General features: G+C 35.6%; 1 protein-coding gene across 3 annotated transcripts in view; it reads right to left on the minus strand.

Moving 5' to 3' along the window:
- LOC138125217 (homeobox protein caupolican-like) overlaps positions 1-26,785 on the minus strand; it is an 82,448-nt gene that overhangs the window by 24,767 nt on the left and 30,896 nt on the right. For 2 of the 3 annotated variants that reach the window (XM_069040422.1, XM_069040431.1), the window contains one exon: positions 11,200-11,535. In XM_069040422.1, the coding sequence (XP_068896523.1) occupies positions 11,200-11,535 (336 nt within the window). Of the gene's footprint in view, positions 1-11,199; positions 11,536-22,391; positions 22,647-26,785 lie in introns of those variants that run through there. The other variant, XM_069040439.1, reaches the window with a different exon arrangement.

A 26,785-nucleotide genomic window follows, 5' to 3' on the forward strand; every position in this document is an offset into this window, starting at 1 on the left:
ACGCCTGTTAGCATTAGTTTGGTAATAAAGTGTATATTTGGTGCAAGGAAAACAATAAAGTGTTATAGTCATAAAACTGAAAACTAAAGTAGGTATTTTTCGTATCTAGAGTATGTTAATCTTTCTGATCAGCTGCACAAATTTGCTATCAAAGGAATTAGGTGAAGCTTTGCAGCTAGTAATAAAATTTGCTTGAAATTAATTAAACGTATTCTATTCCACACTCTTAATAAAATCTGTTTCAGGTTCTTGAATTATACTAAAATGCATTCACGTTGTTTTGGCATAATGGGAGGCTATGTAAATTTTGCGATTAATTTGTGTCTGTGGAATTAGTTAATGTTTGAGTTTGAGGTTATAAATAGTGGCAATGACTAGTGCATTGTTGCCAGTTTTACTAGTTTGCAATAAAAGAATACTCAGACATCGCGGGAAATTCAACAACATGTTATGTTCATTTTGATAGGTCCACATGTCAAGCATTTTAGTGACGGAAACCAAACAGTGTGTCCAACGTTAAAAAATAAATCATGGCCTCCCATTATGCCAAAACAGCTAAATCAGCAATCGAAATGATTGCAGAAGAACAGAATACCTGGGTGACAATTTAATACTTACATGGTAGAAAGGTCGTGCTTTTCTACCAAAGCAGTTCAAATTTTTATTTGATTCTTGTATCAAAATAAAAAATGAGAAAGTTGATTTCTCGATATGACGGAGCTCTAAACATTATTAACTTCAAATTAGTAAAAAAAAATATTGTTTTTCTGAAGTCATATTTGTCTTTGATCGTTTATCGTTTATCGCCGCTTAATAAGCTGATTTTATCTGTTTTGATTAAAACTTAATACTTTTAACCTCTAAGAAAGAGTTAATTTTATTTGCAAAAAGTGCAATATACAACTCGAGTAGTACAGAGTGTTTTTTAATTTTTCTTTTAATGAGCAATACTTACCAAAGTGTGAAACACCTTAGCACAACATGTTTTTGCAAAAGTGAGAATTATTAATTTAAACTCGACGGCCTCTGCAAACCTGACTGAATAAAACCTGGACTAAATAAATGGTAAACAGCTCGCGTTTATTTCTATTTTGAAGCAAAACAAGTCAATAGAGGGGAAAATTGATAAAATTCGATCAATACGGCCATTCACATTTTTAATTTGGCCTGGCATAAAAATGACAAATGATTTTATTTATGGTAACATTGTATCTCTTATCGCGTATACGCTATCCGACACAATACGAGTAATTGAAATTCGAACACACTGTACGTAGGTTTATTTAATTTGTTTACATTAATTGGTTGTTTCCAATCAAACCAATATTAAAAGCATTTTGCGGATAATTTATTTAAGGGAGATGAAATTCCACCGTGACAATGCAAACAATCACAAGAAAAATTAACAACGCATGTAAACATAAAAACACAATCCTGCACAATTCCGCCGCGGGATGAAAAAAACTGTCAGTCAATCGAAGAGTTTGCAATCGATGATTGACAGACAGCGATTGAACATTTCCGCGTTCGCCGGATGATTTGCGAAACGACTCCCAACAGAGCGTTATGTTGACAGTTATGTCGTCTTAATAACGTTATGTTTACACAAAACAAACCGACACGGAGGAAATATTTTGGTCCATTAATTACGGCGATCGGGTTATGAATGAGCGGCCAAACCGGAGCGGTGAGTGTCGAAATCGTCGATGCAAGTCACGTCGGCTCCGGGAGGCGACGAAAGACCCGCCGGAGGTGTCATTTTTTTTCCCGGGCCCTCCGACACTAAATTTAAGGTTTCGACGGACGGCGAAATCTTATCTCATTAGTATTGAATTTTTCAAAGCTGTTGAAAGCTCGCGATTAGCATAAATATGTGGCGGCGAACACCTCGCCCAGCGATCCGAAATCCGGAGCCGCTATCGATTATTCCGCGGTTTCTCCGGTCACACTCGCTCGCACGGGAAAACTCCGGTGAAGTATTCACATAATGTCGCTCCAATTTCCCTCCGACTGCCAGAAACAGCGGCTACAAATCGCCCGTTTGTAAATCCGGACACTTCTTCTACCGCCGCCATCCACGTTTCGGAGATTGTATTCTAATTCGGTTTAGAAAGTTACAGATTACGCAATCTGGACCGTTTATTATTGCGATACGGAGTCGTTAATTAGCTCAAAAACATTTTTATGATGAAAGTACAATGTGGAGAACAACTGGTTCTATAATTTGTTCGACATGTTTTTTATTTACACCTTGACAACTTTAGTGTTTCTAATATACATTAATTTTGGGCCCGGACCCGTACGGAGTATACTTTTATCTCTAATGACCGCAGGATTTAATCCTAACGATCTCAACATTAAATTAGCCAACGTACTGATAAAAAACAAATAAAATCTTCATGCCTCATTAAGGCGGCACTCTCGACAGATTGAGAGGTGCAGCCGGCAGGACCGAACCTCCGAAACCAGCCATCTCCACACTTTCACAACTTGGTACCACCAAAATCACAACTTCGAATCTTAGTGCTCATCAGTATTAAATTCGAAATAGCAGAGGACCCCAACTGCCGCTCTGGGGCACCTCCGAGACTACATCTAAACGGATGGGAAACCGCCACCTCCTAGTTGGTGGCTACTTTTGCAAATTTACGGCGCAGCTGGTCGCTAATCGGCCATTTCGCGGCCATTTGGGGTGTGTCCTCCTCCTATTTCATATTGTCCTGGCGCTTGTTTATTCGGTTGCAACTGCAACCGCAGTGACACTTTTGCCGCATAAACAGTGCAGTTTTACGGTTCCCTGTCCCGGTGTGAGGCTTGTTTATTCCAGAACCGGCGGTCACTTCCTAGTTTGCGTCGAATAAATAAGGAACACCTATGCACAATACCACCAACAAGTTGGTAACACCTCGCGTGACGCAGAACCGTCCGTTCCTTCGACAGAAATGCTCTACATAGAACGGTGGTGTTGTCGCCATATATACCATGTCGCGGCGACTTGAAATAATGGATGAAGTCACTAATTATATCCGTTGTAAAAGGCTGTAACTCGGAGTTGAAAAACGACAAACAATGAAGGCGACCACGGCAGGTTTCGCAGGCTTACACCGACTGAGCGGCAGGAATGTAGAAATTGAATTTTTATTGTCGCACCACGCTTTTTAACAATACCGGAGTTGGCGATTTTTTCCCTTTTTCACGCCGCCAATGGGAAGATCGTATCTGGGCTTGTGCGTTTCGCCAACGAGCCCAAAGTTCAATATCCGTTTCCATCACTCCGATGTGCTGAATTGTCGACATTATCTTTGTTTCAATTGCTCAATTCTTCGATTGTTCCTGCTTCCACCTAATTATCTTACGGCTTTGTTCGCTCTCCCAAAAACAAACTCGATGGAGGTGCTTATTAACTCTTACAAAATAGTAATTAGAGGTGTCCACACAGCCTAACTAATGGATGCCGACTTAAAATGGCGTGCTCTCTTGTAAAACAGTCTCTCCCGAACTGTGACCAGAACTATTTCACAGAAAATATCAAATTTAATCGATTCAGTAATCACAGCAGATTGGAAATATGTAGTTATTTACATTACAAATGCGGTAGGCTACATTTTACAGTGCGAGGTTTTTAGAGCAGCGGGAGTGTTTTGATAAAAACCGAGCGATGTAAAATGCCTGCCGCATTAGTAATGTATTAATATTTTTGGCCGACGACCGACCCATTCATTACTCGTTTTCTCAAATTTGAAATTTGTTCTAACCAATAATTTTGCAAAACCTGTCAAAGACTGACATTTGATTAATGAAATGGCAGAAAGTTATCTATTATACCGATAACTAACATGCTTACAATTTATACCACAAGATGGCGCCATCATACTTCAGATTGTTTAGATGAAAACAATTAAATCATGTTTTTTGAAAACTAAACGGATCAATAATAGCGATATCTTGTCTTAGTATAAATGGACTTTATTTATGATACGCTAACAGCTTTTTTGAAGGTTCCTGAAAGTTGTTAGTTTACACCCTTCGTGCGGTAAAATGACAGATAGTTTGGTTAGTGTGCAAAAATCGAGATACCGTCGCTGTTTAAAATGTGTAAACATGTCATTTAGAATTAAGGGGGCCAAAAAGACTTTTTCATTTGCTAAAAGTATTTACGACAAGTTAATTTTGCCTTCCAACATACCATAGATGGTCAACAGGGAACAAGTGTGGAGATCTAACTGGTGAAGCAAAATTCTCCGAACGGGCCTTTTCTAAGAAAGAATATGAACAAAGTGAACAAATCTAAGTGCACCAATGAAGACAATATTGTTTCGTTAATCTTAATTTTTTATATTATCTAAACAATTTATTCGCAAAACTACTCATTTTTTCTCTGGAAAGCAAAGCCACCAAGAGTGTTTGCTCGTTCATTCGGTTATTTATGATACCTTCAACATTAATAATAAAATATTTGCATAGCCTTCTAATGAAAAAAAAATCATTATAATCTGACCCAACTAAAGCAATCCCATTTTAATTCCATTACCATCAAAATTAGCAAGAACGCCAGTAAATGTCACTTAGAGCTCTTAAGATTCTTTAACAACAACATTTTATTTCAATAATTACACGAATGCGGTCCATAAACAAGTTTACAAATTCTTTTCGAATGTATATTTATCTAAAAATAATGAGGAAGTTAAAGAAATTTGCATGTACAGTTAGGTGTGAACGTTTTTTTGTGAATATCACCTTTCAGAGAGGAATTTGAAAAATGCAATTTATCACTATTTAAATAAATTAAGCTCTGCAATTTGATGTAGTAAGAGTGGGGAACTATAAAACGTATCGGGGCAAAAAATTTACAAAAACACTTTTATTCTGCCCTTTTCCACTCCAAGGTTCATGTTTATTACCGACAGATTTTAATCAAACACGAAAATATTATAGCAATAACTTTTTACGTGCATAGCGACAATAAGCGGACGAAACAATATTGTTTTAAACCATGTCCAGGTCACCAGCATTCATTCAACCTCGTTATCTGTTTCGTTCGCTCGAATTCCCATTTGACATGTGAACATTTCATAACGCGACCCCAACTTTTAAAATAAAATTAATCCCGCGCCCCCCACTACTGTCAACTCGCGTTACGCCACTGTCCACTTTCCCACACCGGGGCTTCTTTACACCGAGATTATTCCGTAAACAACGGTCTTACAAGCAATAAAAATTTTTATGTAAGCGTAATTACAGTACAAAGAGCTACAAATAAGTTCATTTACCAACTGAAACGGTATGAAAATATAACGCGCGTCCCGAAAATTAATTTATGGTTTATTTTCTAAATTTAAAATTCTAATTGCGGGTGCTTTGTTGCGTAAATAAATTATTATTGCTAATATGTACTCATTTGACGGCTTAATAGCCCCGGAGTTAGTAGAACATGGCAAACATACGAAAATATGCAGACAGATCGGACACTTCCTCCTCACGAAACCACGTCTTTGCCAAAATATTAATAACAGCCAGTTAAGTGGCATTGAAAAAAAAAAACTTAAAAAAACCTCCGAATATAAAGCTTTTTGAGAGAAAATAAAAAAAAATACTGCCATGGCAAGAAGGAACATGTAGGTATCATTTTCTCCCGCGAGTGAAGTTTAATTAATCAGTAATCACTTGAGGGAGGAAATGGGGCTTTATTCCACAGATACACACATTTTTTTAAATAAAACTTCATTTTTTAGGAAAAGAAAATTAGAGCAATGAGTAAGCACAAATGTCGTTACCATGGTTGCGTTTTATAAACTTATTCGCTGATTGTTTCCTTTTTACGAATTTTTGAAAAATGGATTGCTCTGGTGATTCTAAAGGAATTGCTCCCCAAGATATCTTTAAAGAAACTAAAACGGCATAATTGAATTTATTACCAACAAATCAATGGAGAATGGCGGAAAGAAATGCTAAAAAAAAATACAGAAAATGATATTTGATCGAACAAATAAGAGTAGATGTGTTGGATTTTCTCATGGGCTATGAGTCATATCTGTGCAAACGGCGAATATCGGTCCCAAGTCGGCGCTACAAACCGATCGGAAAACATCGTGATTCCGTACGTTAGTGTCGTCTCTCTCTCATCTATTTACATGCAAAGTAGTCGACGTTTTCAGTTTTCATTTACAGCTTTTTCAATGGTTTATCGCTCCGCCTTCGCGCAGATATTTTCAAGGTCACAGGCCATGAGAAAATCCACCACCTTTACGTAGGTACTTCTCCAGTAGTGTATCTCAGTCACGTCTACTACAATATTACCAAAAATGATACCATTAGGTAATATTTGTTTTCTTAATTGATAATTTATGTGACAACTTCAACTTAATGAGTTGTCCTTTGAAGTTTTCATTGAACAGACGACTTAAAAAAAAATGTATAAAAACCATTAGTCAGGGATCTGTTCGTAAATTATTGCATAAACACATGCTAACGACACAATTAACACATTCTAAGTTAATATATGCATAATGAACCGGTATGTAATCTCCTAATTATAAATTCCCATGTTATTTATGCTAGATACTTACGTTAACATAAAAATATTGAATTTCAAAACAGACTTAACGACTTTGTCGACAGACCGGAGAAGAATCGAACGAGATGAGAGAACGTGATAATAGAGCGTTTAACGATTACAGAGTCGCAATAAGGCAGTTATGAATTTATACCGGGGCAAAAAAAAAATTAAATAAGCGATAAAACCGCCTCTTAATTGCTCACCTGTCCTTGGGAATCCATCACAACGTCACGAGCGAACACAATTGACATTTTAAAGGAGACATTTATGGACAATTCCAGATTAATTCGCCAGGTAAGTACGTACAACGTACGTATTAATGCAGGACATAAATCAAACGTCATTAAACATATTATACACGTGATAATACAATAAACACAAATATTATCAATAAACAAGTGTAGTAAAGATAATTTACAGCTAATAAAGTCGCTTTTTAAGAGGGAAGCCTGGTTTTATTAAAAATACTTTTCCACCATAAAAATTTATGTGGACTTGATGCGTTATCTCTTCCGGTGTACAAGTCCGGTGATTAATGCATTTTTTAATGATCTGCACTAATCCATAATCGATAGTGTAGGTGCAACGCGGCGTATAATTAAAGTTTTCAGTTGTTGAGATGTCGGAGTTAGATTGGAAGAGCGCCATACATCATCATACACCCCCTAATCGCACCTGTATCTAGGAGGAAGGATCGATACGAACGAATGGTAATTAGCGTCCTGGATGGGTTCGATTCTATGAATGGGCATCTCCAATGATCTTTGCCCATTTTTAATTATCTCGTCACGGCGAGGGCGTAAAACGGAAGCGGCCCTGATAAAAATAAGCCCCGGTCGTAAAACCGTGCCAAGAAAAAGGCTTCTTCTCGCAATCCTAATAATAGAGTCCGGGACATGTGCCGTTGGCGGTTTCGCTTGTTAAATAAATAATAAATGCAACAATAATTTTAATAGAGTAATAAACGTAAGTGCGGTGTAAATGACAGTTTAATAAGTGTGGCAGCGCGCCGTAGGCCCTGGGTGGCCGATCGTCGGTCGTAACTACCACCGGACGGTTGTATCGCGGATCATCTCGTCGATAAAGCGAGACAAAGACTAAGGGTTGGGTTTACAGCCAACTGGAATCCGCAGGGTTTCGTGCCGGAACGATAGGAGGAGCTTTTTATATTCCATTATGTGGTTCTTCGTAGTTAATTTGGTTTTTGTTACGCTCGATGATTTGATCAGGTTTTAAAGTCGGTCGGAGGGTTCGCATTGTCGACTCCTGGATCTTCGTCAAGCTCGGCAAGAATGCCGATTTTAATTGAATATTAAGCGAGTGCCGTAATCGGCCGTAATTTATGTACTCTTCCTCCGTTTTTATTTTTAGACGGCTAATTAAGAGACTCGTGTTTCCTATTAAATTAAACTAAGTGCAGAATTAATTAAAGTGGAAAAAGTGGACTTGTTTGCGTACTGTTCGCCGTCATAATCTGCAGAAATATTCCGTCCGTCCATGCATTATGTCTTGTGATGGCGGCCGTATATTTATGCAAATGACCGGAGGATGCAATTCCGATTAAACATAATTTCTCTGAAATCAACAACGGAAAAACTTCTGTTTTTAATAAACAACGTCCACACTGAATGATTAATGAACGCTTACGGTGAACACTAAATAATTATCGATGTTGCATTTGAACGGACGTTTTCCCGCTACATAATTAAAAGTTTGTCAAAAACTGTCCAAAAGAGCGTTGTTTGATGCAAGCGGAAACGAAAAGCCTTGGAATTAATTCTGTGTGCAACATGTTTTTTTTAATGACAAATAAATTAAACCTGTTATCAAAGAAACAAAACGTAATGTGGCATCAAGCAAAAAATTCAACATGTTTTAATGCATCGTGTTACGTCAATTCGGATTTTTATTGGAAGCTGTTTAAAAAACTACTTTCAAAACATTTTTACAATAATCTCCGTATTTATTATTTTAGATTTGACGATACGGTGGAATAAAAACCGTCAAAAAGAGCTTGAGAATTGAAAATCTGGTATAAAACGTCAAATTGGTTGCAGTTAAAATTTTACCCTATTTTCTTTAATCTTGACAACAATCAATTCTTAATTCGCTAAATATTGAATTATTAAAATTTTAATAAATCACACTGTTTTTCTTTTGGTTTTCCTCTTTTGTTAATTGTATTTCACTATTTCTCAAAACTACGTCATATGTGAAATATAACTGACAAAAGAGGAAAACCAAAAGAAAAGCACTGCAACTTAATTATTAATAATAATTAATGGTTTATCTTCAATTACCTATCAATTAACCAACATATTTTACCACTCATTCTGAAATAATTGTTGCTTACAATTACAGTAAACGTCTGTAAACTTTGCCGAAATCTTGTTTTCTAGGTTAACAACAGCACATCGTTGACGTTTCTTTGATATTTCACCGAAAAATTTGTTTACCAGTGGCGTCGCGTCTGGCAATAAACTTAGTAAATCACCCATTATTACGAATGTAAAATGTTACTCTTGTTTATTTCATGATTTTTCTCCATTATCAGATCATGAGATATGATTTATTAAAAAGTGGCGTTTGAGACCACAAATTGTCTACGCCCATGCGTTGAACGCTTATTTGCAGAGAATTGCGTTACGACATGACCGACAATTTGTAACGCCTGCTCTGATTTGTTTTCTTTTTGATCACATTGAATACCATTCGAAGAATGTTTCTTTTATTTTTAACTGATACATATGAAATAATGAGTTATTTTCTTATGAATCATAATCAATTAATCAAGAACTCCAGAAAACAGAAATAAAATTTAGTCAAATATTGAAAATTCTTTTGCTTTGTTAAAAATACAAAATCTAGTGAAAGATTTATCAACATTATGAAATGTCTGGCATATAAAATACAATAGAAATTTTCAATTTTCTAATTTATTGCCATTTTTGCAAAACTTTTTTATTATAACATAGGTACATAATAAATATAACTAAAACAATTTCTTTATTTATCAAAAATAAAATTTTTATTATTATTTTTAAAATTGCATGCCTGCCAGAAACATCCCACAGAGAGCTTGCACTTGGTACAGTTGTCACCACAACAACAGGAACTTCTGGAAATGTTTTACTATTTCAAAAAATTAATGAGGGACTTTTTGTGTGCACGCCATTGGCCAAAATATTTTTTAAATCACTATTATCATAAAAACTTGAACATTGCTGATTTGAGATTTAATAGAAATAAATCTCCTCAAATAGTTACTTGGTGCTGACACTTTTCTTCTTGCTGAATCTCCGACGTTCCCTATGAATTAATTAATTTCTCTAAATTTTTCCTGGCTTTTCATTGAAGTTTTTGTTGTTGTGGAAATAAGCACGAGCCGCAGAAGAAGTAGGAAAATTTTTCGGAAATATATCATGTACTATATCTTCAGTAATATACAAAAAATAAAAAAGGGAAAATACTGAAAACCTTTATTTGTAACAGTGTATATTATGTTCTTTGAAGTGGTGAAATTATTTTTGTTACAAAGAAATCCATGAGATTGAGATCCGGTAATCTTGCTGGCTATTTAAAAAAAATGTCACAAAAAGGTGTGATAATAATACATAATAATAAATAACTATGTGGCAAAATTCGGCATATTGCAAATAAAATTTAAAATTTTGGGAATTGTTTATAAAACAAAAATATGTGTAAATGTCTAAAAGATTCAAAACCTCTTTATTTGGTTTTCACAGTGTAATGTATGCATTCAGGTGTTGAAATTATCCTATAAAAACACCATAAAATGTGTAACTGCTCCATGACAATAAAGTTACTTTTTAATCAATAGGTACAGTTACTTTTTAATCAGTTTTATATTTTTGGTTTTCCAAGTGATTCTCTGCCAAGAAGAAAATAAGGCCAAAGCTTTGAAAAAAATTTCAAACGATGAGAAATGAGAATTCATAGATCTGTGCATGAAAAATAGATAATATGACGTACAACAATATCCAAATAAAATTATCAAAATCGTGTTAACTCAAATATTACTTGACATATTGACATGTTTTGATATTGTTTGTCCTGGGGGACAACCGTTATACATATTTATTAATCAAATAAAAAATATGAAACAAAAAATTAGGGGGGTAATAACAGATGGAAATATAATTTTCAAAAAAAAATTGTTATCTTGATTAATAAGAACGAACCGACATAACTTTTTTACACTACATAAATAACAACGACTGACCTCAAATATTCTGAGAAATATTCTGTCATTTACACTAGAATTAACATATTTTAATTTACCGACACAGTCGGTCAGTTTTGGTGGCCGGAAATGTACAAGTGTTCACCTATTAATGTAACAGGAAACCTTAGAAATTTGCCAAATGGAATAATAAATAAGGTAAAAGACGCGAAGAATGCAAACTGGTCTACTCTTCAGAAATCTGGCCAAACTCCTCGTGTACCAAATGTCGGAATTGTTAATTAACCTTGACACGGACCGTTCAAACACTTTTTCGTCGTGTTGGTACACCACTAGAGCTCCAAATTTGGCCGGCTCTTCAGGGCATTAAATATCGTACAAGCATAAAACCAAACAGTACAAGATCTAAACAAACCGAGTGAAATACGAGCCTACTCACCAGGGGAGAGTAAAAAGCGGAGCTCTCGACGCCTATGCTGGGATAGGGGTTTTGGTCCGTCGAAGGGTAGGGAGCGCCGTAGACGCCGACGCTTCTAGGGTACTGCAGGGCCGCCAACCTGGCCTGGTCGTACTGGCACGAGCAGACGCTCTGCCCCGTCACGGGGTCCGTCACCAGGGGTCTTCCCGATTCGCAACATTGCGTCGGACCCGTGGTCGAAGTTCCACCAGGTGAGAGGGTCCCCGGCACCCCCGCCGAGCCGCCGGGGCTGAGGGAGCCGCCCCCGGAGGCAGGCGAGGAGCCCGCGTTCGTCGTCGGCTGGCCGGACACCAACAGCTGCAAAAGAGGAAAACTTCAAGTCGAGGGCTGGCTCGGTATCGGCGAGTGATTCGACGAAAATATCGCTAATGAGTTTTATTAGTAAAGTGTTCTACCAACATGTAATCCTGATTTTATTTGCGGAAAATCTCGTCAACAGATGTTCCATTATATTTTTATCATTCATTATGACATTATGTAATGTGACATAAAGTGATGGAGTTTGGGTGTGAAATGGGATATTGATGTACAAACCTCTTCACATTAATCCGCAATTTTGTTACCCAACCCAGCCGAATGGCGACATAAACATTGGTCCGTAACGGTGCGTTTCCAAATGGAATTTTCTTTTCTTTACAATAAAAATATTCAACCGGTGCATACGTTAAGTAGCTAATAAAAACGTTTAATTGAACATTTTAATTCTTTCGTACGGCTTAAGAGAACCACTCTAATTAGCGGAAGTTAGTGGACTGAAATATGAATGAGTATCCGCTGCAGAAATAAAATTAATTATAATTAAAATACCCACTGTCTTCAGGAGAGGTGTTTTTCACTAATTAATTTTTGTTTATTAAAGTGTTGCTAACCCAAATTATTAAATAAGTGCAGTGAAAGTTCCCTTGTTCCACGTCTATTTCAAAATGTAACGAATCACACATGTTTATATAATTAGAAGAAAATTTTCTACCGGTCCTATGATGTGCCACTTACCACTATCATTATAGTACTACATTCTACTAAGATTTTTCGCTTCCATTCTGCAGCTGTCAGTTTGAAGCCTCATTTTTATGTTTTTTTTGCATGACTTCTACATAATGAGCAACTTTACTCCCTGATTGTAGGAAGTAAAGTGGCTCTTTCTCTCCCTTGGAAAAAAAAGCATAGGCAAAATCCATCATAACCGATATGATGTCATATTGGCAGTTACAAATCATTTAAAAACTTTTGGCCTTTTTTCAGTTAAAATCGTTGGGTCGTGCAAAAATGGTATACACCTCGGGAGTGTATGATTTTTACCCTCGGTGTTTTGTAGAACCCTCGCGCTTCGTCCTCGGGTTAGAAACTGCACCTCGGGTAAAAATCATGCAGTTCACTCCCTTGGTGTATAATCTACTAATGTATTACATTTGGTTGCAAAAACGGGAAATGAAAATGTTCCTAAAGTAAATTTTGTTTTCTCCATTTACCAACTACATAATTGTCTACTTGACAATACCCATCAAATAATTTTTAAAAATGTCATTCTAACTAATCTCTCGTAAGAAGGTTTCACACTATGAAAAAATTGTGGGTAATTGTTCACTTTAACTACTTCTGGAATTTTCGCGTTTTTTCTGGATAGACAGCCGCAGGGCGTCCTCCTAGATCGTGTCCCACCATTGAAACCTTGTGCAAATGCCTTTTTTCTCTCTTGTTGTGTTTCAAGGTCGCGTCAAGGTCGCGCCAAGTCTTAGTATAACTAAAGGGTAAGGAAAATTTTTATTTGCACAAGATCTGACTGGTGGGAAACGATGTAGGAGGACGTCCTGAGGCTGTCTAGCCAGAAAAAACGCGAAAATTCCAGAAGTAGTTAAAGTGAACAATTACCAAATTGTGAAAATGTGTCAATTTTTTTGTGACTGTTTCCGTTTTTTGTAGGTAACCAACTGTAGAATAAAAATTCACGTTTCCTTATTTAGTTAATAATAATAACAGATGTGCAGAACCGTTCAAAAATAAATATGTATTTAAATACATATGTATATGTATTCAACTGTGTTTGAAACTTAAAAGTCATGTTCGACAAAACCAAATTTGTTTAATTAGTATTCGAGATAATTATGCAATCAGATAACTGAGAAATGAAAATGAAAATTTGTAAAATATGAAAATGTAAAAAATTTAAAATGTTTCATAATCTTTGAAAAAGTTTTAATCTTTTAAAATAAGTACCTAATATGTATTTGATACTTTTTATCTAGCTAGATAATAATCTATTTCTTTGATTGTTAATTTGTATTTGTTGTTATACAAGATTAAATAATAAAAATTTACACATTTTTGAGTACCTAGTTGAGCAAATATAAAATTAATTTTTTTCCAAAAATGAATTTTTGATCTGGGCACAAAAAAAAAACAAAACAGTTCACAAAAATAAAACCAACTATGTATGTATGTACATACATTTGGAGAACTTGTAAATAGAATTTTTCCATTTTTCATTTTTATCTGACAATCTTAAATTTTACTTTAAACAGAATTAGGTAACACAAAACTGAAGTCACTGCACATAAAATTAAAATCACTGAGTAATGAATAATTTGCTTCTGTGTGAATACGAATACCTATACAAAATTTCATATTTTTGTTGTAATAAAATAAAATGCAAATTGCAGAAATAAATAAATCACAATCACTTATTTTAGAAATCCTAAAGCGATGTTTAGACTATTTTGCTTGGTAATGTTCTTTCCAAATTTTTAATTTCTGATTTTTTTTTATTAATAATTTTCAACAAAAAGACAAAACCCGATTAAAAATTGACTTTGTTTATACTTGTCTTATGTCTTATAGGTACATATTTGTAGTAGGTATACATATTTTGTAGAAATTTTAAATTTTGTTTTGAAAATATTTCCCAAATTTGTCGAATTGTGTTATAGTTATTTGTATCACTAGGCCAGAAATGGTGGGTGTGAATAAGGTTTATAGCCGAGGCGATAGCCGAGAGCCGCAAATGCAAGCACTCGCAAAACCGTTTCTGGACGTGTGATACACATTTTTTGTGCTGACTTCTGCGGATATTTGTTAAAAATAATTACATAACAATAACTTATTCTTTTTTCCTGAATCAAACAACAGAAATATTTCCTAGATAATAAACACGTCCTACAGTTAATTTTTTTCAATTTTTTTCCCCAAAATGAAATGTTAAAAATTTCTTTTAAATTCCTAACAGATCTGCTTAAGCTGTTGTCCGGTGTGTCGGAGAACGTTCGTGGCGTACGTGGTCGGCTTGAAAACAACAATGAAAAAATTCTGAAACGGCCTTACATAACGAAGTTTCACAATGATCGCAAGCACGGCAAATCTGAAAGCGCGCAATAAATTACCCAGATTCATTTACGCTATGATTTACGCCAGGAAAATGTAAGCGTTTTATCCGAACTATTAAAATTCATTTTGATTTAAATGATACGAAATGATTTACGGACGGCAAGTGGCGGCCGATCTGGTTATTTACGAATTTTTGAGAAATGTAAATCTGAAGTCGAGTAAACACGCGCAGTCAAAACAAGCAATTTGTCGGGGAATTAAAATAAAGGAGTCTTGAACAAACAAGACGTTTTTCCCCTCGATCTTAATAAAGTTGTCAAACGAATTTAGAGAATAAATAAAACGTCCCGCGAACAAACCGCCACAAATCGGACGGCGGCGGTCCAAGAATAAAAGCCGAGTGGGCGGTTTATGCGGCGGTATTTCGGCGGTCGTTATGTACGTTGGCCTATGTTTTTCTAATATCCCGTAATATTTGACGAATGACTTTCGAATGGGCGTTTTGATGGGTTGTTACGCCACTGAATTAGAACGGACGTCATTTGCGGCGGCTTCAGAAAGAGCGGCATGATGGATATTACCGGCGAATAGAAGAGTGCTGGGCAAATGTTTGCGGCCCTCTTCGTGTTTGCTCAACTCTTCATACGCACGTGAGTTCAATACCGATCGCTAATTACTCCGACTGGTCAGCGTTTGAAGTTCCCGCAAATGGGCCAATATCGAAATATGCCGAGGACCTCTCCACAACCAACGGCAAAATCAACGCCGCGAATGGTAGTACCGGCTGCCATTTTGTGCCCGAGAGGAATCATAAACATCAATTAAAACGATGACATTTTGATTCATGAGTTTTGTGTGGACTGGTTACTTGGTGCGCAAACGCCAACAGAAATGCGCCTCTTGCTTCGAATAAGTACCATCGGTACTCACCGCGTCTGCTTGTAAAATCTTGAAATTAAATCAACAACCGCTGATTCTCAAAAGATAATTCCTCGCTTAATTCACCGTGTCACAAACAAGGTACCATTTCAACACAAACTGGTACGATTGCTGTTGTTCCTTCTTCTTTGATAACACCAATAAAATTGCTTTGTATCGTTCTGAATTAGTTTCTGTACGGCTGTATCATAAAATCGTAGGATTTCAATTTCTTTGGAAAAAATTATTATGTATTATTATTATTACGTCGCTTCAAAATAAACAAAATTCAATTAAAATCAACCGCAACCGCATTTCACAAGAATAAGAAACTTATCAATAAGATTGATAAACAAATAATAATTGTCTCGCTGGTACTTTTGCATGCAAAAATGTGTTTGGAGAAATTGTGCAAAGTAGGTACTTTTATTGGACAAAACACAACTGATATTTGACATTTCACCAATACAGACTTGATGATCACTTATGTGCACAGCTAATTCTAAAACGCTTATTGGCTGTTGAGTTGTCCACATATCATGGAAAGGAACAAACAATATTAGACAGTTCGGAGTGTCCGTAGAAGATTAGAAGGAGATGATGTTTTCACCAAATCTATAGAATCAGATGATTTTGGAACTGTTACGCCCACAAAAATCATCAAAAAACACATTTCCTGCTAGTGTCAAAAGTGATACTGATAAGTGAGATGACGGGATTACAAAGCAACTTTTGCACCAAGGTGGTACTTATTTTGGACGTGGCATTGTTACGCCACTTAAATTGATGAGAAACAAATCTTCTCATGAGAGTTGCATGCAATGGTGTCATCTCGGCCAAAAAAAATGACACTCCACTAATTATCTACCTTTGTTTGGAAACGTCGAAAAGTAAACGTTAACAGCGACAAAAAATTGTTCAGTTTCGGAGAAAAGTACACGAGATGTCACTGATTGTACCATTTCGCGACGCAAGTGGCCGTTATCTGTTCAACAAGTAACCTTATCTATTTCTAACGTACCCACGCGTTTCAAGTATTTACTTTACATCATACGCATTAATAGGAAAATGTTTGTTTGTCTAAATTCTTTGATATTGAATGATCTTGTTATGGTCACAAATTAAAACAGACCATGTAAAAATTCACGCAAATTCAAGGAGTTAGACACTGGAGAAACTCTAGTAAACTAGGTGGTACTCTAACTGAGTGTTTTGAAACATAACAAGGTTAGAGCATATTTTGTTATGGCAAAAGTAAACTAAGTTATTTAAAATTAAATTTTATTCGTTTTTCCGAAGCACCAATGGTACTAATTCGTCAAAAATGAAATCATGATAAACGCAACTAGTAGGTAGGTACCTACTCTTAATGAAAATTAGGTACTACTCTTATTTTACAACATATTCTTATTATTTTTGCTAATACATTTTGGAAAAGGTTTTCTAACGTGGTGAATTTTAATCTAGAGATCAGCAAATTTCCAAGCAATGCCCGAATTCCGTTTTTGAACCAGAGACATTTTGGAAACATTCTATTGAAAGTATCTAGGCACGTAGGCATAATGTTTTTTTATCTCCATTTAGTATCAAGTGCTCCATTAACGTTGTGCCGTTGTTAAATGCAATAAAATATAATCTTAAGGCTCGCGTTTACCTGAGTTTGAAACGGTCGAAAAAGTGGATTTTCGATCACGTTTTTTGAGAAAACAGTACGAGATGAACGTTTTCTCTCTTTACTACATAAATTATGAACATTTCTATTAGTGAACTATGAAGAGAAAAATATAATTTTGTTTTGACGAATTTGTTGAAAAACCACAAATAAAATGCTCTGCTTGGAAGCTGTGTAGGCAAAATGAAAAGAGATATCCAAAATATCTCACGTCATTCACTAGATATTGTTATGAATGTGACGCAGACGAAAAGTGGTGTTTCCTACTTGAATATTAGTTGAAAAAAACGAAAAAAATGAAGTCATTTCTCAACGTTAAAATTTCACGTTGTAGACAACCAACCCTACATGCTACCTGAGCTAACAGCTTACGGAAAGGGGACTATACAAGGGTACAAATTACATCGGCATATCACCCATTTTAATATTATGCAAATCTCTATCCTTTTTTTTTACGTGCAATAATAATTTCCAGTAATAATACACCATGAAATAAGCACAATTTTTTCCTTTATTTTATGTCAAAATTCACGATTTAAAATATTTTATTTTATACTGTCCGGTAGATGTTCGATTACATTATCGATTTGAGTCCGGTAGGTGAGTTATAATATAACAGTATCAGAGCCGGAAAGTGTCGCTAAGCAACACTTACCAGGCTGTTTTATTTTTACAAATCAAATCTGACATTGAAAAGTGCAAAAGTCGAAAAATATTCACTTGAGTGCTTCGAAATGATCGAGTTGTAATACGAAAGTTGATTAGCAACCACGAATGTCATTTTTTAAAATGGTTGCAAGTGTCAGAAGTTAACGACTCATGTTGACATTTGATATCAAAATAAAAAATGTGACACTAGTATTCGCCGTTGTCTTAAAAATAAAAAAAAAACATTTGATGGACAATAAAAAATTATCGAAAAATTATGGCTGTAATTCAAAAAATAAAGCCTTACGATTGGTCGAAAATGATGATGAATGAAATAATCACATATTATATCCCAAGTGCAAAATTTTTTATCGGAAATTTTTTTGCTAATGAACGAAAACATCCATAAATGAGGTCAGAAGACCAATTATTAGCAAATAAGAGCACGAGACGAAGTCGAGGGCTTTTATTTGATAATAATTGGTCTTCTGACCGAATAATTTATGGATGTTTGAGTTCATTAGCAAAAAAATTGCCGATATTAAAATTTTGCACGAGGGGTATACGGCTGATTATTTCCTGAATAGAATGAAAACAAACGCATTATTTCCAATCCTTTTTATCAAAAATAATTAAATAAAAAAAAAATCAGGTACCGGCATTTTTTATCAGATTATTGCACATTGCATTTTAGAGAAATTTTATCGGGTTATTTTTTGTTTTCTCGTTTTGATTGGTCAATATTTGTCACGCAATTGGTTGCTAAACACATGAAGGAAATACTCATTATAAAAAACAATAGCAACGGCCATTACCACAGGAAAAATGATGATGCGATTTTCACAAAATACATAATATGATTTTTTATTTTTGCAATAAAATTATGATACAGAACAGACTTCTAGTATGAAATAATAGTATACTATTACTATTACATGAGCAAGTACAGAATAAATATTAGAATAAAAATCATTACTTGCGAGTACATAATATAATCCTATACTTTATCTATAGCAACTTTTTTTGACTAATAAACCGATAATATTCAATTATTCACCGAAGGGACAGAAGATGAAACCAACCGTTTCATTGTAATTTTACCTTAAAAATATTTTACCATAAGGGTCATTTTTGTCTCATTCATAATTCTTGACAAATCAGGTAGAAACTCCGAACTAAAATTCATTCCCTCATCTGCAGGGAGTAAATGCAGATTTAATCGTAATACTTTGGGAAAATACAACTACACAATGCTGCACCCTGTATTTGGTGAATATTAGTTTTATTAGTCGGACCTTCAAAGTCAGAAAAATGTCCTATACGATCAAATTGTAGGTATATTATGTACCTACAAAAAAATACTAAAACAAATTCTTAGCTCAATATTTTTAATTTTTTAAAATTTAATGTTCCTTTTGTTAAAAAAAATCTGGCGAATTACAAAGGAAAGTCGGAAAATTAGGGCAAACTTCAAAAATTATAATTTTTGTATGCACTCTCGATCATAACTGACGACATATTTAATTGATTTTTTTTTTTGTTTGGTTTGTTCGCGGGATGGAAATAACTCAATTGAAAAAATGTTTTTGGAAAATTTGGAGAAAAATCTGGAAAAACGCATTCCAGCCTAAATTAAAATTACATCCGTTTTTACTTTTCTGTTGTTTCGCGATCTGTCCAACAAATGTAATTATTTTATTTCTATACCAATTTATTTCGCTATCGGATTGTTCACTTCAACATCGATCTTGCAATCGAAATGTAAATAAAACACCTTGAGATTCATTGTAATTTCAAATTTAATGGAAGAAAATAAATCATCATCACAAACTAATTTACTGAAATTTGGATTGGACAAGACAACGTCTGTCGGGTCAGCTAATAAATAATAAAATGGAATGAAACAACAGTTTGCAGTGCAGCCAATTCAGATTTGGCATTGTAGGACTTGTCTTTCCAACACAAAATTTTATCTCCGTATTTAGGTACGGAACAGGACAGGATCGTAATCCTCTACCCTCTACTGAGCGTCTGTGACTAATTCAAGGTACCTGCGTCTCTCGGTTTGTTTGACCCGTTTGACCCAAATATAAATTTGTAAATAGAGGACCCACTGCACATCAACTAGGACATTTCTTTTAGGTAAACGCGAGCCTTAACTATTGGGCGTCGTCAAATGCGTGAGACTGACTATTGTGGAGCAAGTGACAACATTATTTATGACACAGACCTGGTAGGCAGTCATTAAAGTTGGTCTCTAATTATTTAAATTTGTGAATAATAACGGAATTAAGATAAGAAAGAGTCGGCAACTGAGCTACCAATTATTTTAACCGTGTAAGTGGCAAGACCTTCAGATACAAACCAACTATTTTTCGGTATCTGAAAATGTGATGTGATGACCTATTCCGGAACAGACAACTGTGACAATAACGCGAGCAATTTATTATTTATAGAACTGGTTCCGAGTAAATTAATATTTCGATTTGAATACAATAAACATTTCAGTAGATTAACTATTATGAGACGATACCCGATCGACCTACAGAGTGTTTTCTTAATTTACAATATGTAGATGCGTATCAAGACTTGTCCACTTTGTTAATTAGTCATTTGCAGGTGGCAGTAAATTTGGCAAAAAATATTTCGGTACTAGAAGTGACACGTTATGGTTAATAATCTCCAGAGACAACACCAGTTAATGGAATAATTTAATTACACGTTTAAAACACGATTATTTAAATTTCAAACAGCACAATGTGAAAATAATTGCAATAATGAAATTTTCACCATTTATTACACCAATACAATACAACGGTTCTTGCATAAAATGTTCATTCAATTCCAAAAAATTATCGCAACGCTTTACGACCACTCCAATTCATCTGGAGACATAAATTAGGAAATATTTAAAAATTATGGCTGGTGTACGATTACAATATTTACATGAAAAATTCTTGCTATTTTAAACAGCAATAAGTCAGGTGGTCGCACACGCGTATAAAAACATGTTTCTGTCTAAATCTGTGGAAAAATTCGATTGCGTAAGATCCGCACAACGCGGTGGCCAAATTAATATTCTTTATGCGACAGTATCGAGGCGCGCATCTATGCTCGTTATACTCTTCCAGTTATCTTTATTAACTTTTAAAATATTTTTGAACGGCTGGTCGGTAATGGGATTTATGACTCACGAGCTTTCGCCCGGGCTGCACCCTTCCAGGAAAGAGGGTAGAATTGAGCTTTACAACTTTGACTGAAGCGGTCGGTCACTGTCGATTCGTCACAACAAACAAGAATGTCCACAGTTCTGCATAATAAAAATATTTTCCGAAACTTTCGCCAAGACAACACCGAAAGCGGTCGGTTTTTGCGGAATTGTAGCAAATTAATTTAGCCAGTTGTGTAATTAAGTAATTTCATTTTAGCGACTAGGCGTACGAAAACAATAATACATTTGTGGCCGAGCACTAAATCATCAGCCAACCAATCTACCAATAAGGAATAAATCAACGGCAAATTAAAACTGCACGAATTTTTACCAAGGAGAGGTTAAGCGCGTAACCACATTGTTCATGAACCCAGATATCGGCATAAATTTCTGTTCCGACGCTTATTATTTATGAATAACATAAGGCAGTAATTAACTTCTACAATCAAGTGCAATTACAGAGGAAAAAATTCTCGAGTCTAATTTTGCTACACAAAATCAATTATAAATTATGCAGGTACCTGAGTGTATTATCTTAATAATATATGTTTAAAATTATGATAATAATGGAGTTTTATTCTACTACTGCAGAAGAAAGATATCGAGTTAATTGGTTTTACGTGTCTAGAAGGATAATTCTGCAACATACGGTGCCAAAAAATTACATACTTTTTAATTTCTACATTGGTACTAGGAAAGTATCGTGATTTTGCCAACTAGCACCTTGCGGTACCACTTTTGATAGTTATAATTGTGTCTACTCTAGTTCACTTACTTATCTACATACATTACGTACATTGCTGCATCGATAGGAAATGACTTGTCAAAATCAAATATTCAAGCATTTGGTTGACTCGGAACTTAGCAAGTATCACGCAGCTACTTCTATTAACTCTATCAGCGGTAACTCTTATTGATAACCATCACAAGAAATTAGGGTCTTTGAAAACGAGTGGACTTTGAAAATAGATCATCTATATCAGCCTGGGCAGGTGCCGTCGGCTCTCGTCCACCTGAGTCGTTTATCCAATTATAACCGTTTTGCCACATCTTTTTAATACCAACTCCGATAAAGGTCTGTGTTGATGAGAATTTTTCTAATTAAGACACTCCACCAACAAAGAATTACGTTTTATTGAGATATCGGCGTGACTTTTTTTTAACAGAACAAACAAATACAATTTTTGGCGGTGTTGGGAGACTTGCGGATTCGAGGGTGAGTGTCGTAAGTCTGATCTGAGCATAAGAGAGTCTGGCCAGATTTCTTTTGGTACTAGTTCTGGCCAGCGCGGTGCACTTTGACCATGGTGCGGCACGCGACGGTTATCGTCGCGCCTGGATTTGGTTGGTTCACGGTAGGTCTAGGAGTACAACAGGGCAAAGTACCTGTGAAGCCGACGGATACGAGTACCCAAATTGCGCATAGGCTGCCATTGCACGATCAGTCCCAGTCTCAAAAAATACAAACGAACAAATCACAGTCACCCACACACTATAAATCCGAGTGGTAACACAGCACAATTTTCATGACATGTCTATGAGCGAGTTTGAGAAGCCATCGTCACAACATCTAAAAACAACAAACACCATACGAACTATGCGCCACTGCGATCTGATAGCGACTGGAACAGGGAACCACTCGTGAATGCGTCGGAAATATGTCACCCTCTTCACCCGCGCAGTGGGGCGTGGCCCGGTGTTACAACCAGTAACTACATGGAAAAGCCGGGGCTTGGATGAAAGCGGCGCGCGCGATTGGCGCCCCTCCAGGCGGAGGTCCGTCCCGGGGCGTGTCACCCCGCCTACTTCGATCGAAATGAGGGGAAACACGCGTGACTATCTTGTTTATGGGGCTCCACAGATCCGGACAAATCCCACTTCTATGCAACAAAAACGCTAACTGAATTTATTGGATACAAGGTGTTTGTCGGAATGAATCGCTCGCATCATTTGTATTCTGATTCGGACGAATGATGCTCCGCTTTTTACATGGAAACCCACTTTACACCTCGTGCCGTTCGGTTCTTATTGTCACATGTGTCTTTACAACACTAAAGATACGGCCGCATATGCTCAGATATGTTTATTAAATGGACACAAAGTCGAGCTGCACCGCAGATAAACAGAATCTCGCAGACAACTTCTACTTTTGATCCCGATTTGGAGCGTCGCCACTGAGGCCGCGTCCACGCCGAGATAATTGGGGCGACGACGGCGGGACCGGGCTCGATCGGTAATTTTTTCTGGCAGTGGAGATCTATTTGTCAAACCTACACAAACGTCGACGACGCGACCACACAACGAGGAACCAGGACCAGTGTAAATCTTTCGGAAAAAAGGAAAACATCCAGGCTGAAAGCGACGTAATGCGATTGTTGTCGAGGGGACAAATGACAAGTCGATCAAAATTAACCCAGATACATGATTTTGCGCTTTCAAAGCGTGGAAATTATAAATTTATTGCGAACACATACCAGGTGACAAGGGACCCATTTTTATAATTGAAATTTTACATTAGTTATGAAGTGTGAAGCTCCCACACTTGATATGAGCTGTAATTTTTTTAATTAAATTAACACTTTACAAATTTGTGATGACAGATTTTCAACTTTGGAAACCGAATTTATTTGTTAAAAATTCAATAAACAACAATAATTTTGGTTTAATTAAATTTTTGGAGGTAGAATCTTTCGAAATAAAGTGATAGGTATTTGGTATAGCAGAACACCCTGTACATATTTTTTGTTACTTTGGTAGTTTAAATTTATTTGGAAGCTTATTATTCTGTCGACAATCGTTTTCTAGTGATTCGTAAAAGTAGAATGAAATTTGAGAACCCCTTATACTAAAAACACATTTAAAATACTGTCTATAGTTCATTTATTGGACTTTAACGATCAAAGGAAGTCACAATATCAAGTTTTATGTTATTTCATAAAGCGGTGAGAGGTCAGGTGGGCTAAAGTGAACTGAACATCGATTTTTTTAAAACAAATAATCGTAAAAAAAAATAAAAATCTGGTTCTCAGGTTTAGTTAAAGGACGAAAGACATCTAATAAATATTGTTAGTTAATTTTCAAAACAGAAACAAAAAAAATATAGTTTTGTACGGTTTAAATGGTTTAACCAGTTAAAGTGGTTCGCTTGGTTAATTAGCTGACGGTTAAACCAGTTAGACAAACCAAATCGGCCAAACAATTAACGAGCTATTTGACCGGTTAAATTTAGTGCTGGATTAGTTAACAAGTTAAATCTTCCAACTAGATTACCGGGTGGTTAAATCCGTCACGTTATAACCGTTGACTTGGATAATTAGCTAATGCCCAATTATTTGTTAATTCTTAACCAATTTAACCATCAGTTAATTAACCAAGTTAACCGCTTGAACTCATTAAACCAGTTAAACCGTACAGCTCCAATATTTTATATTTTAACTAAACTAAAATTTTAATCCTTTGAAAAGCAGCAGAAGGTCTAGAAAATGATTAGTAAGTAGCATGTGGATTAAAATACTTCTCGTTTATATTAATATTAATTCGGAACCAGGTGCTCCTCGCCTCGTTGCATGTTTTTTCCGGCACGTTGCCGCTTTGTCCAAAACAAGTCGGTGAAAAAATCCCCGGGAAAATATTTTCGGGAACGCTCAGCAGGAATGGCGTCCGAGGGTATGGAGCGTGCGCGGCAATATTTCAATTTTAGTGGTCTATTTACAATTCAAAGCATTTGCCTAATAATATACCGAAGTACAACACAACGTATTGTCTTGGTTGAATTCTACTTACAGGTTATTAAAAAGCAGTTGGTCGTCATTTAAATTCCAGAGTAGTTTCTCATTGTTTTCAATGAATGGACCTCCATGCCTTATAAATAAGAAATTACAAACTCATTTGTTGCTGGTCCAAACAAAGGCTATTTTCAGATAACAGATAAGAGAATTACAAAACGTTCGTGTGTGAATTGATGTTATTGTTGAAATTTCGAATGAATTGGTTGATTGTGAACGATACGAACACAAATCAGAAATCGTGAAAACGATTTCTTCACCTCCTCGACTTTTCGGAGCGTTTGAAGGATTGCGCAAAGCGCATCGCCGTTTAATAAAACCGAAGAATTGCATTATATAATCTACGTATATAGAATGCCTGTACGGAGCCGGCCGACACGGTTCCCAGTGACAAGGACTCGTATATAACCCACAGTAAGGATTTATGGACCTTGTTCTATATACTAAGCTATAATTTAGATTGCTTTGTTGTCGGTTATTAATTTTAAATCACAACGCACCTAACCATTTTATAACTTATTATTTCACCAGATGCAAGGATCTATAACTCAATCCCGGTTGGGGAAACTCGCTCGTAAAACCTGCACTTAATCCCCACTGAAAAACGGAAACTTGATTATGATTATCGGCGCTCGTCTATTTGCAGCTGTACCCACTTATTACATAAACTTAATGGACTAGCGGAAATTTTTATACAAAGGTAGCGGCGGGATTATCTGCTGGGCTTAATTTAAATAAAGTTTCTGCGCTATGCACGTTCACCTACGATCTCTTTGAGGGCTTTAAGTGAAGGAACACGTTTTGCGAATTTTCCCTCGTGAACGAGATTTCAGCCTCAACGTCTAATTACCTACTTCAAAAACTACCAGAAAGTTAATTCGTAACTGTACATGCATTAGGACAATTTTCTTTGGACGCCGGCTTACGTGCAAATTATTCACTGAGAACTGAATTACCGCATTTATTATTTTTCTTCCGCAACAAACACTTGCCCTACAACGATCGCCTATTGGTTCTTCTTCTTCTGCACCTAACTTTTCATGAAAATGAGAAAAATATTGATGTTTACTAATTTTTCTAAATAAAAATATTGCATAGAACTCATGGAATTGCCAAACATCCCATTCGTGAGAAAAAGTACTGCTTTGCGCACTTGTTGCATAAATTACTAGTTTAAACTGAGAAAAACTAGACATTTTTAAACCAACATGATGTGCTGACTTGAAGACTAATTTGGAAAAATTTCATAGAAACTGAATTAGCAAAAAGCATCGTTAAATAAATAAATAAGAGAGGAAAAATACAAACTGAAAAGGTGGTAGAGGTGTTGGATTTTCTCATGGGCTATGAGTCATATCTGCGCAAAGTAGTCACAGCCCATGAGAGAATCCAATACCTCTACCCACTTCTAATTAATGTTATAATAGTCTATTATGCAGCAAGGTTTATAAACGCCTTTTTAGTCACGAGGTTTATTAGGCATGAGCGTAGTAAGAACGTTTTCTATATTTTTGGATTGTGCAAAAAGATACAACAGGTTAGTGTAGGCTACGCTGTTCATATCTTTAACCTTCCTTTTAGTAGTATTAATATGTTAAACTTTACACGTGCCATACATTTAAACTTAATAGATTATTTAAATCGAATAACACAAAAAATGTAAATGTTTACAGTCATAAAATTAGTAGAATTTGAAATACGACATAACTGTATTTTTTGCACTAGGAAGAACATAAGCAAATCAAGTAAAATGTCAGTTTGTTTAACCAATGAAAATATTTATAGTAAATGCAAATACGTTAACATTTGTAAATGTAAATGTAAATGTACATGTATGTATTTAAAAAAAAATCTGTGCTAAATCCATAACTTCAAAAATTGTTCAGTCACATCTAAAATTGTTTAGTTAATATTTTTCATTTCTTCACAACCTGCTTTGATTTATTTTAATAAACATTAGTGGTAAAATAATCCCATTCTTTTTGAATTTCAATT

The sequence above is a fragment of the Tenebrio molitor genome, chromosome 1 (assembly GCF_963966145.1).
Source record: "Tenebrio molitor chromosome 1, icTenMoli1.1, whole genome shotgun sequence".
In the NCBI taxonomy this organism is placed as follows: domain Eukaryota; kingdom Metazoa; phylum Arthropoda; class Insecta; order Coleoptera; family Tenebrionidae; genus Tenebrio; species Tenebrio molitor.